The following is a 20,582-nucleotide window of genomic DNA, read 5'->3' as shown; positions in this document are numbered from 1 at the left end:
AAACAATTATGTCATCTGCATACAATCTTATTTTTGATGTTATATTGTTCCCTAAATCATTTGCGTATATTAAGAAAAGTAACGGACCGATTATACTACCCTGTGCAATTCCCTTCCAAACTTTCTCTTCCTGAGATACATTATTTCCTACTTTGACTTTCTGAACCCTTGAATTTAGAAATGTTTTTATCCAACGTGTAACCCTTACGTCCAATCCTATTCCCTCCAATTTCTTTAATAATATTCCATGTTCCACTCTATCAAAGGCTTTGGAAAGATCTATGGCTATGCAATCTAACTGACCTCCTGAATCCATCTGATCTGATATGTCCTGCTGAAATCCCACCAGTTGTGCCTCGCAAGAAAATTTCTTTCTAAATCCATACTGGCTCCTCATGAACCAATTTTTATCATCACATATCCCTCTGATGTACTTTGCTATTAAACTCTCCAGTATTTTACAAACTATACTGGTCAGGCTGATTGGTCTGTAGTTCTCTGGTTTCCTTTTATCACCCTTTCCTTTATAAACTGGTATTATTATAGATTCCTTCCATTCCTTTGGTATTACACTATTATTTACGACATAGTCAAAGAGAAATTTTAAATAAGGCACTATGTACCACCCCATTGTCTTAAAGACCTCCCCAGTAATTTGATCACTTCCTGCAACTTTTCCTTGCTGAAGCAGTTGGATTTCTCTGAAAATATCTTCGTTTGTGAATGAGAAGCTTCTTGTTTCCCTCTGTCTCTCTCCCTCTGTATCTTCTGTTTCGGTTTCCAACTCTTGACAATCATCTACTGAATCTCTAAATTCCCTACTAAATAGGTTTGCTTTCTCAGTATCTGTTAAATAGTGTTCACCCCCTTCTCCCACCATTGTAGGAATTTGGATTCCTTTTCCTTTTTGATTCCTGATATATGAATACAGCTTTTTCCATTTCCCTTTGTGGTCATTACCCTCTTGAAGTATGCCATTCATATAATTCTCTTTTGCTTCCTTTTTCACTCTATTCAGTTCCCTCATTAGCTGTTTTCTAGTTTCTCTACTCTCCCTACCCTCTTTGATTTTCCTGTTTACTATTCTACATTTTCATTTTAATTTTCTTATTTCCCTTGTATAATAAACAGGGTCTGAGGTCATTTTACCCTTCGTAACAGGTACAAATCTCTTCTCTCCTTCCCAAATAATTCCTTTAAATTTAGCCCAAAGTGTATCCATATTACTCCCTTTACTTATCCAACAACTGAATTGTGATTTAAGGTAAGTCCCAAATTCATCAACTTTAGTTTTTCTGTATAATTTCTTGTCTTGTGTGACCCTCTTATTAAGCCTTTTTGGTACGAGTCCTACATCCATTATTACAGCCTTATGGTCACCTATTCCTTCAATTACCTCAGTTTTATCAACAATTTCCCATGGTTTAACCAAGAATACATCTAGCAAGTTATTGAGATGAGTCGGTTCTTGTACTACTTATGTAAATCCTCCCTCCCAGATTAACTTAATTGCCAGTTTCTGTTCATGAGCTTCACTTGCAGCTCATTCCGTTCAACTTCAGGCAAGTTTAGATCTCCCCCTATTATTACCACATCATTATTATTGTTTTTATGAGTATAATCTATTATTTTCTCAAATATTTCCATGTCTCTTTCCTCTCTTCCAGGCCTGTATGTTCCTATAATTCCCACCTCCTTCATATTATCACAAACTAATTTTATCCCTAATATTTCATCCCTTTCATCGGTAAACCATTCATGCGAACAATAAGTTTCCTTCACCAGAATAAACACCCCCCCCCCCCTCCCTTTTTATCTCCTCGGTCTCTACGATAGACTGTGTACCCTTCTGGAAATACTTCTCTATTACCCACCCCTTCTCTCAACCACGATTCTACTCCTATCACCACATCAGTCTCATAAGATTCCATCAATGTACCGAATTTTAATTGTTTATTTACTACACTTTGACAGTTTACCAAGAGCAATCTCAGACCTCCTTCCTCCCTAAAACTTGACTGTTGCAATTGGGTAACATTTGACTCATGAGTTGAGAACGTCCCTGGAACCCAGATCCTTGTACATAGATCTTGATTTAAGGGCCTGGGCTTTCTGGCAAGTTTCCCTGTATGTGCCAGTTTAGTGATATGGGTTTTCTTAAGTACAGATTAGTTTGCAAATCTCTGTTGATAATTGTAGCAATTTGTCTACAGAGATTTGTTTTTCCATTACCATTCAGATGTAACCCATTCCTAGTGAACATTTGCCTGCCAAGACCTAAAGTATCTACTACACAGACATTTCTAAAACTCTTACATAATCTCTTGATTTTTATATTTACATCATGTACAGCTTTGTTCACACATGAGTCCTCTAAAAGGTCATACCTAGGTGGCACATTAACTACAATTACTTTTGAGTCAGGTAGTTTGGAAATCTTACCTCTGAGAGTTGTAATTAGTTCTTCACCTTCATTTGCAGCAATGTCATTTGTACCACTCACAATTACCACATAATTATCCTTCTCTAACACAGGATCATAACTTGAAAGGACGTCTTCAGTTTTGGCACCTGGTTTTATTAGTCCTAAAACCTCAGTTTCTGGATTCTGCAGCTCATCCTTGATGCCTTCTGCCATACCCCGCCCTTGACTGTCTGCGTAGAGATGAATCTTTGGCGATCTTGACTTTCGGTTGGTTTTCTTCTTCTGTAGGTTACCTCCACTGGATTTAAAATTATTTGGAAAACTTGGTGTGTCTTCTTCTGGAACTTGCTGAAGTAACCGAAATCTATTTTGGCACTGCAAAGAGTTTTTTCCCGGTTTTAAGTTATGTCATAGAAAGGAAGGTTTTAAGTTGTACGTAGTTTCTCCCATATGTTTAACATTAGGCCTAAAATGGCTACGCGTCACTTCCGTCCACGGCGATCTTTCTTCTCCAATGTCTTCTTTATCTTCCAGTTTCTTTATTCTGTCCTTTAAGCTTTCATTTTCATGTTTCAGAGCGCATAAGTCTTCTTGTAGCACTCCTAAAATATTAATTATAGTTTCGTATGTCTCTCTTTCTTGTTGTTCTGCCTCACTATCGGTTTGTTTACACTCGGGACACAGCCGCTCACTTTCTTCAATATCAGTCCTATTTACAATATTTGCACAACGAAAATGGTACCCATTCATCACACTTACGACACAGAATCCCATTTTTAACTACTCTTCTGCATTTGCCACATTTTTCACTGCATCTTACACCATTATCTACTACGGATATCACAGACTCACACACAGTAGTCGCCATCTTACTTAGTTCACAAACGTATCAGTATGCCCGAAATAGAGAACTTTATGACTATCTTGAAATTTGTTTTGAACCATAATTTCTTTTCTCTTAATAATAAAATATATCAGAAGATGGACTTCCAATGGGAGCACCGGCTTCTGGAATTTTAGCTAACATATACCTCGATTATTTGGAACACACTCAGATAATAGGCCACATTAAAGGACTTGATCTCTGGCTATGCTATGTTGATGATACTTATGCCATAATTAATAAGGATATCAATGACAATCTTAGTATTCTAAACACTTTACATAATTTAGACCCTAACATAAAATTTACAGCTGAAGAAGAGAAAGGCATACTTAATTTTCTAGATATCCAAACAACTCAGAAATACAACCATTTCCAGTTTAAAATATACAGGAAACCCACCTTTACACCGACCACAATCAAGTGCGATTCTTTACATCCCATCTCACAAAAGAAATCTGCTTACCATAGTATCGTCAACAGAGCCTTTGAAATACCACTAACAGAAACAGACAGAGTGGTGGTGGTGATTATTGTTTTAAGAGGAAGTACAACTAGGCAACCATCCTCTATGCAACACTAATCAGACGGAAAAATGGAAGGGATCCGACACTTCGACAAATGAAGATATCGGCCAAAGGAAGACAAGGGCCACGAAGGGTGTGAAAACTGAAAGACTCCCTAGCCCTCGCAAACCTAATAGCGTCGGGGTCGGAAAAGAACAAGAGTTGACCAAGAGAGGTCGGATAGGATAGATGAAAGTGAGGAGCCTGGCACAAGTAAGTGTAAGTAATACCAGGACTCAGCTAAGGGCCCCATGGACGCCAACCCACGCACCAAAGTTCAGAGCCCCTGAGGCAGAAACAGACAGAAAGAAGGAACTATCTTTCATTCATCAACAAGCCCTACATAATGGTTTTAGTTTGAAATTCATCAATAAAATCATTACTAAGTGCAAATATCAACAACAAATCAAACTTAAACAGCAAACAGAAAAGGCAAAATGATACGTCAAATTCACCTTTAATAACCCGAGGATTTATGAGATCACCAACTTATTCAAGAAACACAACACCAAAGTAGCTTTCTCTACAAACAACAACACGAAACATAGATTCTTTAATCACAATAAAGCTAATAAACTTAAGGATGACGAATTCCAGGAATCTGGCATTTATAAGCTAACATGTATTCAGTGTAAAAAAACTTACGTGGGACAATCTGGAAGGAACTTCTTAATTAGATATCAAGAACACGTCAATGCAGAAAAATACAGAAAATTCTCTGCCATGGGAACTCGTATGAAATTCACTAACATCAGACAGGACCTTCAAATCATCTGTATGATCAATAAAGGAAGTCTAATGAACAACCTGGAAAACATCCACATCGTTCTTGATAAATTAGAAAACGGTGAACAGAATCTTAACGAAAACAACGAGCAAAAAAACATCCTATATGAGCATATCAGTAAATACTTGGAATGGTTAGACAGGAAACAGACAATTCGGACAAGAGATATAATCAAACACGACATCACAGCCTAATCTTCCTCCTCCCACTTGATATATTAGATGATGACAGAACTCTACTTCCCTTCTCTCCAGAGTATTGCATGAACTGTCAGACTGTGTCACATCGCTACTACACGAGATCGCGCTCAAAGACAGACCTTCTGGACAGCGCAGAATAAACATCTTTTCCAAATAAGAACAAGAAGCAAGATGTCCTGATCAGGTGACCGCCATTTTATAACAAAGGAGTCACCAAAGAACTTTTACCAAACAGTCAACACAGCAAATTTTTTCATTATAACCTAAGAGTATCACTTTTGCTTATTATCCTCATGTTTTTTCATCTTAGTTTTTTTTCTTTACACAGCTGAAGATGACTACGAAGTGGTCGAAACATGTTCTGTAAGTGTTAATATATATTCAATTTTGCCAGAGGCAAAAAATAAAGTACCGATTAGGTGGTTCATTATATTAACTTCTTGATTATGCTCATCGATACGGTCATGAAATGGACGACTTGTAATACCCCGGCTTGACAAATATAATAATACTTCTGGGCTACAAAATACAATAATTCACGCTTTAAACAAGATACTTCAATGAAACCATGTCTACTTACATCATAGGACAACGATTTGTAGATGAACATAACATTCAAGAAGAAATGCATGTTAAAAAGCAGCAGGCATGGTGAATATTAGTTTGGAGCATACATGAGAGGACTTCCTTGATAAATTAAGCAGATATGTGATAATTGAAAAAGGCTTTACACAATAAAACTTGTTCAACGTAACACAGGCAAGAAATAATATGATACATGCTGCAAATCACATGCTAGTCCGACTTTAAATTCATAGTTGTGACCGTTTTAGCTTACTGAAAAAGGTCTTGAGAAAATGTTTTGTCATAACAGGAACTACAACTCCTGGTCTTCAAAACAGAAATAGACTCCAGAGATTCATTGGACATGCATGATTTGAACTCTGTTCTATTTTTCTTCACAAGGCTAAAAACATGTTCACATTCTGCATTGTTATGGGGTGCGGTGAGAATAGGGAGCATTACTTTAAAAATTTGGTTATACTTAAGAAGTCCATCAGCTCCACAAATTCTTGATATTTGTGCCCAACTGGATTCATTTGCAGTCGAAGTATCATCTACCTGAAGCTCATTCAGCACCTCATCTGCAGTTTCATTCTCTTCCTTGCATAACATGATAGCAAACTTTTCCAAGAAAAAACGAATGGAAGAAAACTGTGCATCTGTGGAAACTTGTTGATGATGTAGTTACAGGCAATACAACAGTAGTTTCTCACTGACAAAAAGAAAAGGGATTTATCTGTATCCTGGAGATCATCTACTATGTTCGAAGTCTGAATGCCAATTTCTCTCTCTCTCTTTCTTAGCATTAATCCCGACTTGCAGGGTCTGCTGCTTTGCTACATCTCCTCCATTTCTGTCTGTCGTTGACATCTTCTGGTGTTAAGCCAACACTGTGCATGTCTGCCCTGATGTTGTCAGTCCATCTCTTTGCCGGTCTTCCTCGTGGTCTTGTTCCTTCTGGGTTGATGTGGAGTGCTGTTTTGGCAACTGAGTCGTCCTGTTTTCTCGTGACGTGGCCGTATCATCGGAGACGGGCTTCCCTCACTTTGTCTATGATGGGCGCGACTCCAAACCTTTGCCGGACGTCCGTGTTCCTTATGTGGTCACATCGGGTCAGCCCCATGGACCATCGAAGCATCTTCATCTCCATGGTTGTCAACATTTGCTCCTGTTGTTTCGTCATGGGGCGACATTCAGTCCCATAGATCGCTGCTGGCCGTACCACACTCTTATAAACTTTTGCCTTTAGATATTGAGGCATCTTTTTATCACAGAGGACTCCAGTGACCTGTCTCCACTTGAGCCAAGCTGCATTTACCCTCATCCGAGTATCAGGAGTGGTGTCACAGTTTGAGGTGACGACGGATCCCAAGTACTTAAATTGCATGGTCTTCTGCAGGTCTTCTTCACTGATACTTATGGTACCTCTGGTTTGGGGGCCACATTCCAGGTATTCTGTCTTCTGGATATTGAGGTGCAGTCCATTTTCAGCCAGTCTGTCCTTCCACGTTTGAACCTGATGCCAATAACATCACTTAAATTGTTTCTTCCACCATGTGAAATATTAATATCACAACCACATTCCGTGCAAAAGGCAAATTTTTCTCCTTCTTGATTTTAGTATGCACGGATAATCAACAGAATACGATTCTTTAAATATCTGGAAGTAGTTTCTTACTGGATTTATTCATGATAATCTACAACAGGAATGTAGCATATGAAAATGTCTGAGAACAAATGTCTCTATAAGTACTGAAAATCGAAATGAACCTGGATCACCGAACGTCACATAAAATGATAACATAAACACCCAAGGCAGTCAAACACTTCCACAAAATGAACACGACGCCAACCTTGTGAACAAAGAATATGCACACGATGTAAAGCATCCACACACGTGGTACGAATGTAATTCTTCTTCATTTTCTTCTTTACAATTTAATGGGCTTCGCTAACAGTGGTATAAAAACTTCATCACTGTTCCGTATTACAATGCTAAAAGGAGAAAGATGTTCCACCTATTCAATACAATAATATTGTTGCATAAATTAATGTAGCAACATGTTTAATACGTTATGAGACCAGTTTCGACATATGTCCATGTCATCATCAGCCAATACAAAAATGCCAAGAAGTCAACACAATTGTAACATTTATGACACTTTTCTTGAAGAATTAAAAACAGAAGTTCATGTAGCACTTTATAAGTTAAGATAAATTTTTGTAGATATCTTAGGTTCTTGAGCACTCTTGCTGTAGATCTTGAGGATTTTTAGTGATGCAGTATAATTCATAATTGTTGTTATTCAAGGAATGCCTCCACATAGATTCGGAAAGGCATAACTGAACTTAATCTACACTAGTGCAGATCCGAAGTTACTGGATAAGGCAAATTGTTAAATCACAACAGGCAAATGGAGCACAACAAAGATTTTTCGGAGCAAAGCCTGTTGACACCGAAGATTCAAACGGACGAACTGTTATCCCGGCTTTAAATTCAATTCCAATAATGACAAAAACTACACACGGTTAAAAATACCAATAATATCAGAGAATGAGTTATCGACTATCATGGACTTGCCTTTGACCAAGACCAAGCGTGCTTTGACCCATGCAAACAATCGATTGTACGGAAGAGGGCGATTATTGGTGTTAACTTTTCAAAACTCTGTCCGTGGAGTCGTAAAATAACACCGTCCATCCATATAACTGTAAAATGCTGGAATTTCCGTACATTTTATGGATAAACCATAAAAGTTGGCAGGTATGTCCTGCTGATCAACAGGAGATGACACACTTTCATAGCTAATGAAACCACATATAAAGCTAGCTCGTAGCCACGATGAAAGAAAAACATTTCCATGTCAGTTTGAATGCATTCTTGAATATATAAGTTATTCTAGTATGTAGGGTCAAATTGTATCATATATAACAGACAGGAAATAGGTTATTCTACCAATTTCGTTAAGTACCAAAAAAAAATTTACAGCCAACTGCGCAGTCATGTTGAGCCACCAAACCCACGAAAACTCTGAAGCTAATCAACACTAATCACCACTAGACTAGTGGAAAGGACCTGGCCACCAAAAGCTCCAGCTTGAGGCAGCTCAGCAGTGGCCCTACCATAGTTGAGACCACTCACTATGTAGTCAACCTACAACTATGGATAAGCAACTGGCAGCAGAGCAGTGACCCTGGCATAGTTGAGACCACTCACTATGTAAGCAATATCCAGGTATGGATAAGGAACTGTCCAGCTCAGGGCAGCTCAGCAGTGGCCCTGGCATAGTTGAGACCACTCACTATGTAAGCAACATCCAGGTATGGATAAGGAACTGGCCACTCCAGCTCAGCATAGCTGAGACCACTCACTATGTAAGCAACATCCAGGTATGGATAAGCAACTGTCCACTCCAGCTCAGAACAGCTCAGCAGTGGCCCTCGCATAGTTGAGACCACTCACTATGTAAGCAACATCCAGGTATGGATAAGCAACTGTCCACTCCAGCTCAGAACAGCTCAGCAGTGGCCCTCGCATAGTTGAGACCACTCACTATGTAAGCAACATCCAGGTATGGATAAGGAACTGGCCACTCCAGCTCAGCATAGTTGAGACCACTCACTATGTAAGCAACATCCAGGTATGGATAAGGAACTAGCCACTCCAGCTCATACAGCTCAGCAGTGGCCCTGGCATAGTTGAGACCACTCACTATGTAAGCAACATCCAGGTATGGATAAGCAACTGGCCACTCCAGCTCAGCATAGTTGTGACCACTCACTATGTAAGCAACATCCAGGTATGGATAAGGAACTGGCCACTCCAGCTCATACAGCTCAGCAGTGGCCCTGGCATAGTTGAGACCACTCACTATGTAGTCAACATCCAGGTATGGATAAGGAACTGGCCACTCCAGCTCAGCATAGTTGAGACCACTCACTATGTAGTCAACATCCAGGTATGGATAAGCAACTGGCCACTCCAGCTCAGCATAGTTGAGACCACTCACTATGTAAGCAACATCCAGGTATGGATAAGGAACTGGCCACTCCAGCTCAGCATAGTTGTGACCACTCACTATGTAGTCAACATCCAGGTATGGATAAGGAACTGGCCACTCCAGCTCAGCATAGCTGAGACCACTCACTATGTAAGCAACATCCAGGTATGGATAAGCAACTGTCCACTCCAGCTCAGAACAGCTCAGCAGTGGCCCTGGCATAGTTGAGACCACTCACTATGTAAGCAACATCCAGGTATGGATAAGAAACTGGCCACTCCAGCTCAGCATAGTTGAGACCACTCACTATGTAGTCAACATCCAGGTATGGATAAGGAACTGGCCGCTCCAGCTCAGCATAGCTGAGACCACTCACTATGTAAGCAACATCCAGGTATGGATAAGGAACTGGCCACTCCAGCTCAGCATAGTTGAGACCACTCACTATGTAAGCAACATCCAGGTATGGATAAGGAACTGGCCACTCCAGCTCATACAGCTCAGCAGTGGCCCTGGCATAGTTGAGACCACTCACTATGTAAGCAACATCCAGGTATGGATAAGCAACTGGCCACTCCAGCTCAGCATAGTTGTGACCACTCACTATGTAAGCAACATCCAGGTATGGATAAGGAACTGGCCACTCCAGCTCATACAGCTCAGCAGTGGCCCTGGCATAGTTGAGACCACTCACTATGTAAGCAACATCCAGGTATGGATAAGGAACTGGCCACTCCAGTTCAGCATAGTTGAGACCACTCACTATGTAAGCAACATCCAGGTATGGATAAGGAACTGGCCACTCCAGCTCAGCATAGTTGAGACCACTCACTATGTAAGCAACATCCAGGTATGGATAAGCAACTGGCCACTCCAGCTCAGCATAGTTGAGACCACTCACTATGTAAGCAACATCCAGGTATGGATAAGCAACTGGCCACTCCAGCTCAGCATAGTTGAGACCACTCACTATGTAAGCAACATCCAGGTATGGATAAGGAACTGGCCACTCCAGCTCAGCAGTGACCCTGGCATAGTTGAGACCACTCACTATTTAAGCAACATCCAGGTATGGATAAGGAACTGGCCACTCCAGTTCAGCATAGTTGAGACCACTCACTATGTAGTCAACATCCAGGTATGGATAACGAAATGCCACTCCAGCTCAGGGCAGCTCAGCAGTTGCCCACTTTTATGGTATGATGTAAATTGAAAGACAAAGAAGAAACATAGCTTCAGAGGTTCCAAGCAGCAGGATCACTAGGGAACACACCGAATATGACTGCTAAAAGCACCGTGTGCCTTACTTCTGATTTTCTCATAATGATCAAAAATCTGGCAACACTGTTTTACAATGTCAGGCTGATACTCCCTACAATGCCTGAAATCCACAGAGGCTTTTATTTGATGATTTGTTTGCACCAACAACTGCTTGGAATTTAAGATTGAGTCGTGAAGAACAAAACTGACTGCTCGTCTAAAGTATGACACATAAAACATTATTTGCGACTACAATATGAATTGTTTCTATCGAATCATGCTTAGAAGTAAGGAGGAGGAAAAAAAACAGGAAGGTATGGTATGGTATGTACCATACTGTACCAATGGAATAATTGGGTTAATAACCACAAACATAGAAATGCTGACCAATGGTTTGTTATTTCAAGTCATGGACAGATATTGTAAGATAGTCCCGGCTCCATGGCTAAATGATTAGCGTGCTGGCCTTTGGTCACAGTGGTCCCGGGTTCGATTCCCAGCAGGGTCGGGAATTTTAACCATAATTGGTTCATTTCGCTGGCACGAGGGCTGGGTGTATGTGTCGTCTTCATCATCATTTCATCCTCATCGCGACGTGCAGGTCGCCTACGGGAGCCTATGGGAGTCAAATCAAAAGACCTGCATCTGGCGAGCCAGACTTGTCTTCAGACACTCCCAGCACTAAAAGCCATACGCCATTTCATTTCATTCCAAGATAATAAACAATGTGGTAAAAAATGGTAAGCTGTCGTCACATCAAACAAACACTGAAATAAAACCCTCTGTTGATTTCAGCCACTGTACAGAGTATAATTTGACACAATTATGCCATGAGTAACAATCAGTATTCTGAAATAAGGCACACTGGAACCTTACCTCAGCTGGGTTAAAGGAAGGAGCTAGACTGCAATAAATGTAACAAATTTTTTGTAGAAAATAATTTTCTGCCTATAACGAGTTGTTTTTCAAAGTAGTTTTATAGTTTATTGAATTCCTTGAGGTAAATATTAATTTTATGCTGATCTCAGTTGGTAATGTAAATATGAAGTGATAAAAAGTCTAATTTGGCAAGTTATAATTTTCAAGTATTAAAATTAATGCAGTCTAGTGATGATAAAAAAACATGTAATGTCCTATATAATAGTTTCTGCTGGCACTTCTTCATGATCTACCTTGTTCGCTCTCATCTCCATTCTCTTTACATGTTCAAATCATCTTAGTTTACTCCTATCAATTTCTAATCACTCGATTGCATGCCAAACCTCTCCACAGTGCTCATATGGAGCGACGGCATAAGACGCTATTGATGGTGATTTGTCCGTCGGATGGGGACGTTAAGCCTTGAGCAGACCCCTTGGTGCTATTCGACAGGAGTGGGCTACGTGCTGGCACTGGGTTTCACCCTCTCCCTTCCTACTATCATATATCATGTCATTCATTTCATCTCATTAAATCCTCTGATAGGTTAATGTCAGGAAGGGCATCCGGTCATAAAAACCCGCCACAACAGATTCATCTCGTCTCGTATCCGACCCCGTAGAGAAACGAGACAAGGGTTGACGAACAAACAACAATTCCCTCCTTCCATTCCGAATTCCTTTGTCACATCTTTGTTTCCTTGTCTTTCCTATCGTATTTCGTTTCACTGGCTTGAATTCTACTCTCCTCCCTACTTGTCACCGTCCAGCTTTACAGCCGCATATGGGTGCATTGTACATTGTATATTGTCCAAAATATAAATAGAATAATGATCTCATTCGGGATTCCAATAACGAACTAAATGTGGTTACTTTAGTAGCTATCCTTTTTTCTTTTGCTTCTCCTGAAAAGTTTCAATTAATGGACATTCACGTTTTGACTGGTTGCTCCTCACGTCTCTCTTTCTTCCTTTGTGTCCCCTTAAACTTCATCCACTACTTCTGATCATGCATTCAGGTGCTTAAAACATTTTATTTCGCCCAATCATTCCGTTTTTTTCTTTTTCTTTTCTAGAAGTTGCTTTACGTTGCACCGACACAGATATGTCTTATGGCGACGATGGGATAGGAGTGGAAAGCAAGTGATTGTGGGCTAACTGTGGTAAAGCCCCAGCATTTGCCTGGTGTGAAAATGGCAAACCATCTTCAGAGCTGCCGATAGTGGGGTTGGAATCAACGATCATCACCTACAAATTTACACACGACTTAAAGTATTTCCAGGGCTTAACATTACGGCTTACAAAACAATAGGTTGGTCTTACTACAAGCTTACCAATACAAGTGATAAAGTTAAAAATAACTACCCAACAACAACAAGAGTAAAACAAGCAACTCCATGGAAGTATGGAAAAAGGTTGCTTGCTCAGATGCATTCAGATACCAGTTGAATCACAACGATGACCGTGCACAAGTGCATCACATAGCACACAAGACAACACCGCCCCCTTGCCGGTAGGCTAGAGCTCAATCGGTGGTGGCGGTATCCCCTTTTGAGGACTGTTCATGAGCGATGAAATGGGAACCCCTGGTATATCTGCCAATGTCCCTCACTAGTGAACATTACAAGAATCTGCCTATCCATTTCTTCGCCTCCGGCGCCCTGCAAGAAACATTTTCCAGCAGCAAGACAATGCACTGGCCATCTCACTGAACACAGACAGCAGGATGCTTGCCTGCGTCTGAGATGATATCAAGAAACATTTTCCTGTAGCAAGACAATGCACTGGCCACTCCACTGAACACTGAACACAGACGGAAGGATGCTTGCCTGCGTCTGAGATGATATCAAGAAACATTTTCCAGCAGCAAGACAATGCACTGGCCATCCCATTGAACACAGAAGGATGCTTGCCTGCGTCTGAGATGATATCAAGAAACCTTTACCTGTAGCAAGACAATGCACTGGCCACTCCACTGAACACTCCACAGACAGCAGGATGCTCGCCTGCGTCTGAGATGATATCAAGAAACATTTTCCAGCAGCAAGACAATGCATTGGCCACTCTACTGAACACTGAACACAGACAGCAGGATGCCTGCCTGTGCCTGAGATGATATCAAGAAACCTTTACCTGCAGCAAGACAATGCACTGGCCAGTCCACTGAACACAGACAGAAGGATGCCTGCCTGCGCCTGAGATGATATCAAGAAACCTTTACCTGCAGCAAGACAATGCACTGGCCACTCCACTGAACACTCCATAGACAGAAGGATGCCTGCCTGCGCCTGAGATGATATCAAGAAACCTTTTCCTGCAGCAAGACAATGCACTGGCCACTCCACTGAACACTCCATAGACAGAAGGATGCCTGCCTGCGCCTGAGATGATATCAAGAAACCTTTTCCTGCACCAAGATAATGCACTGGCCAGTCCACTGAACACTGCACAGACAGCAGGATGCTCGCCTGCATCTGAGATGATATCAAGAAAACTTTTCCTGCAGCAAGGCAGTGCACTGGCTATCCCAGTGAACACTCCACAGACAGAAGGATGCCTGCCTGCGCCTGAGATGATATCAAGAAACCTTTACCTGCAGCAAGACAATGCACTGGCCATCCCACTGAACACAGACAGAAGGATGCCTGCCTGCGCCTGAGATGATATCAAGAAACCTGTTCCTGTAGCAAGACAATGCACTGGCCATCCCACTGAACACAGACAGAAGGATGCTTGCCTGCGTCTGAGATGATATCAAGAAACCTTTTCCTGCACCAAGACAATGCACTGGCCAGTCCACTGAACACAGACAGAAGGATGCCTGCCTGCGCCTGAGATGATATCAAGAAACCTTTTCCTGCACCAAGACAATGCACTGGCCAGTCCACTGAACACTGCACAGACAGCAGGATGCTCGCCTGCATCTGAGATGATATCAAGAAAACTTTTCCTGCAGCAAGGCAGTGCACTGGCTATCCCAGTGAACACTCCACAGACAGCAGGATGCTCGCCTGCATCTGAGATGATATCAAGAAACCTTTTCCTGTAGCAACACAATGCACTGGCCATCCCAGTGAACACTCCTCAGACAGGAGGATGCATGCCTGCGGCTTAGATGATATCAAGAAACCTTTTCCTGCAGCAAGGCAGTGCACTGGCCATCCCAGTGAACACTCCTCAGACAGGAGGTTGCTTGCCTGCTTCGTCTAAGATGATATCAAGAAACCTTTTCCCGCACCAAGACAATGAACTGGCCATCCCACGGAACATTCAACAGACAGGAGAATGCCTGCCTGCGCCTGAGATGATACCAAGAAACCTTTTCCTGCAGCAAGACAATGCACTGGCCATCTCACTGAACACAGACAGCAGGATGCTTGCCTGCGTCTGAGATGATGTCAAGAAACCTTTTCCTCTAGCAAGAAAATGCACTGGCCATCCCACTGAACACAGACAGGAGGATACTGGTCTGTGCCTGAGATGATATTGGCAGGAATCAGAGCACCCTGGAGGGGTATAAGTTGCAGGGTCCATGCCATCAGCAGGGCAAATGTGGATCCTCCACAGCTCATCAGTGCTATTTTAGAAGACCTGTCTTACAATTACTAACTTACAGAGTAAGGATATAACTGAGTAAAAAGTGGGTTCGAACTCTACTGTTGGCAGCTCTGAAGATGGTTTTCTGCGGTTTTCGAATTTCACACAGAGCAAATGCTCGGACTATACCTTCGTTAATGCCAAGGATGCTTCCTTCCCACTCCTAGCCCTTTCCCATCATGTCGTCATCGTAAGACCTGTCTTGTGTCAACCCAAAAAGCAAATTCAAGAAAATAATAAAATAATTGGGTAAAAGTAATGTAGTTACTTGCAATGAATAACTTTGTAATCATTTATACCTGTAATACACTTCTTATTGTTACATTCTAGTACATCGATGGAATCAGAAATGGGAAAAAATTTTGGTAAAAACTGCTTCAGTTTTACTGCGAGTAGCTTAAACATTGCTGGATGTACTTCCACAAAGACATCAAACATATCCTACAATCTCCATAACTGCAGGAGAATCTCCAAGGTATCGTGAACTTTGGTACGTATCACTTCCTTAAGACTAGTAATTGTAATTTTACCAATTTCTTGTTGAAGAACTTACTGGCTCAGACGGTTCCACGAGTACTTCTTCCTCTTCTTCCGATGTCTCCTCGGTAGCTTCTTCAGGTGTAACGGAACGTGGTGGTACCTGAAATGATATAGTACTTTGCTTACTGTTTGCTATTGTATGCCAAATGAATGAAGAACCCCAGTGTGCAGCTTAACTTTGTTACATGAAAGCTCTGGGAAAGCATTCTTCCTAATTATATCAGACATGCTTGTCGAATTACATTATTAAATTTAGTGCGGCTCAATGTGCAGGATTTCTGCAAGATATAGCACAAATTTTAGATTCAGGAGGTCAAATGGACTGTAACACTATTGACCTACTCAAGGCATTTGATAGAGTAGATCATGGGGAATCTACTGACGAAAATGAGGGTTATTGGATGAGACGTGATTCAATGGGTGTCTTCATTTCTAGAAAATATAACTCCAAGAATTGGAGTATGTAAACCATTGTCTGATCTTGTAATCATGAAGAGGAGAGGTTCAAGAACCTCCATGTTTACTTATATATACAAATGATGTAAGTAAAGAAATGGAATCACAGAAAAGGTTCTTTGGGGATGGTGTTTTACCATAGTTAATAAATAAGCAATTAAAAAAGAGCTTGATAAAGTTGAGAAATCAACAGCAGACAATGGTATGCTGATAAACAGGGAGAAAAGTCAGGTTGCACGTTTCAACACGACAAGAAGTGTCCTCAGTTTTAATTACTCGGTTGATGCAGCAAATGTAGTCCGTGGGGATCACTCGTAAGTGTATTAGGAGAGATCTTCATTGGTTGTAATTAAAGGTTACAGGTCTCTTCATATGGTTGTGAGGGTTTTCAGGGGTTGTAGTAAGGATGGTTCCACTGCTTCGGACCTCAACTGAAAGGAAAGCAGCATGATTTGTCTTGGGTGATTTTGGGCAAAAAATGTTACAAACTTTGTGGTGAAGACAAGCTGGTATGTTTCAATCTACAAGTAACTATTCTCATTTTGGTTCCGTATTGAAGTTGACGTATATCTCAAATATTATTAAAATATTTATTTATTAAAATATTTATTTATTGAACAAGTGGATCTATAAATATTTTAATAATATTTGAGATATGTTTCAATCTATCGTGAAATGACTCTAGTAGACAAACTTGAGTGGAGTATACTGGAGTATGATATATTTATGGGATATAGTGTCTCAGCAGGAATGTTCAAAGAAGTTCGGTATTGCACATAAGCCACTCCATTTCGTGCGTTTTGCAAGTTAACGGATGTTATTTTGGCTTCGCTATCGCTTTGCTAAGATGGTGTCTCAAAGTATACAGTCATCTTTTAGGAAATTGAATGTTTCCTCATAAAAAGTGATTCTGGAGAGGAATTTTTCAAAGAGGAAAATGGAGAATATGGAAGGGGGAGAGGAATACTGAAGAAGAGAAGAAAAAGGAGGAGGAGGTGTCAGACAAAGTGGTAGTGATGAATCTGATGAGAAACTATCAGGTATGCTGGAATCAGCAGTATCAGCGAGTGAAGTGGCCGCATGTGCCGCAGCCGATTCCTTCCATCTCCAGCATTAGCTCCTCAACTGGCCCACCACCTATCAGCAATAATATGTGAAAGTGCTTCTTCCTTTTAAAATAACCTAATAACCTAGCCGCAGGGACTCACCTGTCATCAAAGCATGGGAATTGAAGAGGACAAACTTGGGCAAATATTTGTTTATAGGAAGAGGAATTCAGGTTGGAAGTTTCCAACTTCTTCGAAATAAGACTGTGGCAACTGGATGACTGCCCTAAATGCAGATCAGTGGGGCAGCCGGTTATAACACAAGCAACGCAGCTGCAACGTAGACGGGCCCGGCAGAGTGCTTGCGACAAGGAAGCCAGTGCCCACAATAATCTGGAGGCTCCCTATTGGACCAACTCTGGGCTGCGAGGATCAGGAGTTTGATGTGCAAGCGAGCAGTGCGCCTCAGTGTAAATTGTTTTATTAACCCCGATAACATTTACCAAGCAAACTGAAGGACGTCAGAACGTGGCTTTCTCAACCAGGTCTGTTGCCTCTCAGCAGCTACACCAGCAATTGATAACAATGTTTATTTCTAATTAGTGATGGAACAAAGTGACCAGACTATTCAGTAATGTTTTTTATTAAATGAAAATATTGGTTCAAATGATCACAAGAGGAAGAAGGGATCACCTGGATCTGATATTCAGGTTCTGGGCATTTTCTCAAGCGGGCGCACGCAGGTGGGTAGGCAGGCGATTAGCGTACGCTACATGGTTATGTCACAGGCTGAGAAGGTCGAGCCAAATTCTCCCGATTACTGTTGATCACTGGAGCGATACACGAATTTGAAATGGAGGCAGAAAATAATGAAAGAAAGACAGCAGAAAACTACGTGATAAGAAGTTCAACGCAGTTGTGACCAGATACAATAAATTCAAATATTTTTGCACTGTACATAATGAATTACAATTTTAACACTTTCAACACTATCCCGTACGGGCGCACTCCTTTCTTGGTTGTGGATATATACCACACGGGCGCGTTTATAGGCAGCTGCACGTATCCCATAAAATTCCAGTCCCTTGCTCAGAGTAGTTTATCTAGTGTCCACTAAAACACGGCATTTATCGGGAAGTTCAAACTCAAACCATAAAAAGGATAGTTCTTGCTTGCCGTGACCTCTACCAAAGCACCCGATGTGTCAGGTGCTGAGCGCGCCAAATATGTTGCGCTGTCAGCTGTGTTACTGCACAAACATGTCCTCACACTGGTTCAATGATAGTGATATCTTGGATATTTTATCCAAAGACTTTAAATATTACTTATCTGGACTCAGAGACCGCGCTGATGCTATGAGCAATATTGAATACATTCGCGCATCGCCATGTTGTGGGCACTTCAGCTCTGAATGCAAGGTTAGCTCACGATAATGTCTACAGTTCCTTGCGTGCTTTCATACTGAATCATGTCGATTAGTGGATCTATTGTAGCAAATACACTACAGACTTTGTGTGTTTTATATATATGTAGACCTTACAGTTTTTTTAACTTACCTCTTCATCTCTACTCTGCATATATTTTCATGTTTCATCCTCCACTCCCTCCCGCTGATATTCAACTGGTCGCCATGTGCGGTGCTCATTTGTTTCCTGTGCTGTCTTCATACGTCATCAGCTCAGCTGTTTGTCATGAATAACGCTTTATAGAATGATCTCTCCGTCTATATATTCTCGCCACCCTGCCTATTTCGGCAGGTGGAATCGAGACTGGAAAGAGCACAAGACCTCGTCGAGGCATGAGATTTTTCTCTGCCCATCACTTTGCTGCTGCTACCTTGAGGTGAGAGATATTTCCATTTTAAATTTTAAAGTCAACCTTTCTTTTCTACGGGCTCTAGGTGGGAACTGGGAGAGTGCTCTGCACGTTGTGGACATTTAAGATAATTGTTGCTGAGAACTTACATTATTCACGTCAAGTTGAATGGCCGTCTAGCATAACCTCTATACGCTTGACGTACACTTCACGTTGTATTATCTTGTTTTACGGTCCTCTTTCTCTACCATTGAGCCCCTCTTCATTTCATTCCACTTTGCACTGGGACTTCACTTCTTCGTTTACATTAGCGTTACTCCCCCCACCAAAGGTGACATAATAAGGTTCTGTAATATGTTTTCACTGAATAAGTAGTTCAATTGATGGGAAATATTAAAGGAGAGTTAAGTTAGGCCCAACAAAGTGGATATTCATACATTTAACTGCTCATTGTCAAAATTTAGAAATCACTTACATAATCTCCATAAGTGACTGTTACTTCCTGTGTATATATCTGTACATATTTTTCTTCCTATACTCCACTGACCTTTCTTTTTAGTGTGTTTTGCTTTGTTTATTGTGTGTAAAATGGTTTACCGTTAATAAAGTATTCTTATTATATGTGTGGAGCGGAAAATGATTCAAGGATGGTGAACCCTTGTGCACCTCTTAATTGTACAGATTGCTACGAGAAGGGATCTGGTACGTCTTCTCATAAGCGAGTAGAAATTGAACTGTTACAAAATCATTTATAATTACCATAATTGTGAATTAAGCAAATATAGGACTGTGGATTCAGAGAATGAGTGGACATGGAATTTTGAATCTGTAGGCTTCTTATTCTAGGCCTTTTATAATTTATTGAGGGATAATTCTTAAGAAGTAAACAGCTATTCTGAAAAAATGTATATATTTTTCTTACAGACTTTGTACCGATAGTAATAATTGGAAAAATATGGGCCTAGAATGCGGGAAATGTGGTTGATAAAGCTACATAAAACCTGTCTAATTTTAGGGCAATGCATTGCTTCGAACTATTAACCATTATCTGAACAATTCTTTGTAGGTACCATGAATCTTAATTTCTCCTTTTTCACACCTATTTTATAGCAAAAGAATGGTTAAATATGCTATTCCAAAAACTTTTAGTAGGCTCAAGCCTATAAAATGATTATTACAAGCCTGGTATATGATGCTTTTTCTGTTTTCGGGGAATGTTCTCTAAATTTAATTTAATTTAATTTTCAATAACAGTTTTTGTGTGCACGGTAGTTGGTGTAGGCTGTCTTTCATTATCAATTACAGTACTTGGGAATAGCTAAGTTTCGCTGAGACCTTAAAGGAGAACACAACACAAAAATCAAGTTGCCTCAGAATCAAAGAGTGTATCGGACAGTGTTCAACTATATACTTGCTTTTGCTGTGCGCAGCTCCATAGGCCGGTGAACTAAGGAAACACGAGTAGCGCTGAGCGAGCCATCCAGCTGATTATTGCAGTACGCGCTCAGCCACTCTTCCGTTTACTT

At 40.9% G+C, this 20,582-nt stretch overlaps 1 protein-coding gene across 1 annotated transcript in view; it reads right to left on the bottom strand.

Annotated features, from left to right (window-relative positions):
- The window catches only part of LOC136885639 (trichohyalin), a 193,928-nt gene that overhangs the window by 153,232 nt on the left and 20,114 nt on the right, over positions 1-20,582 (bottom strand). Inside the window, exon 3 of the mRNA XM_068230311.1 lies at positions 15,753-15,839. Coding sequence (XP_068086412.1) covers positions 15,753-15,839 — 87 coding nt within the window. The remainder of the gene's footprint in view (positions 1-15,752; positions 15,840-20,582) is intronic.

Source organism: Anabrus simplex, chromosome 14, assembly GCF_040414725.1.
Source record: "Anabrus simplex isolate iqAnaSimp1 chromosome 14, ASM4041472v1, whole genome shotgun sequence".
NCBI lineage: Eukaryota > Metazoa > Arthropoda > Insecta > Orthoptera > Tettigoniidae > Anabrus > Anabrus simplex.
Note: the sequence above shows the minus strand (reverse complement) of the source record. Positions and strands in the feature narration are given on the sequence as shown.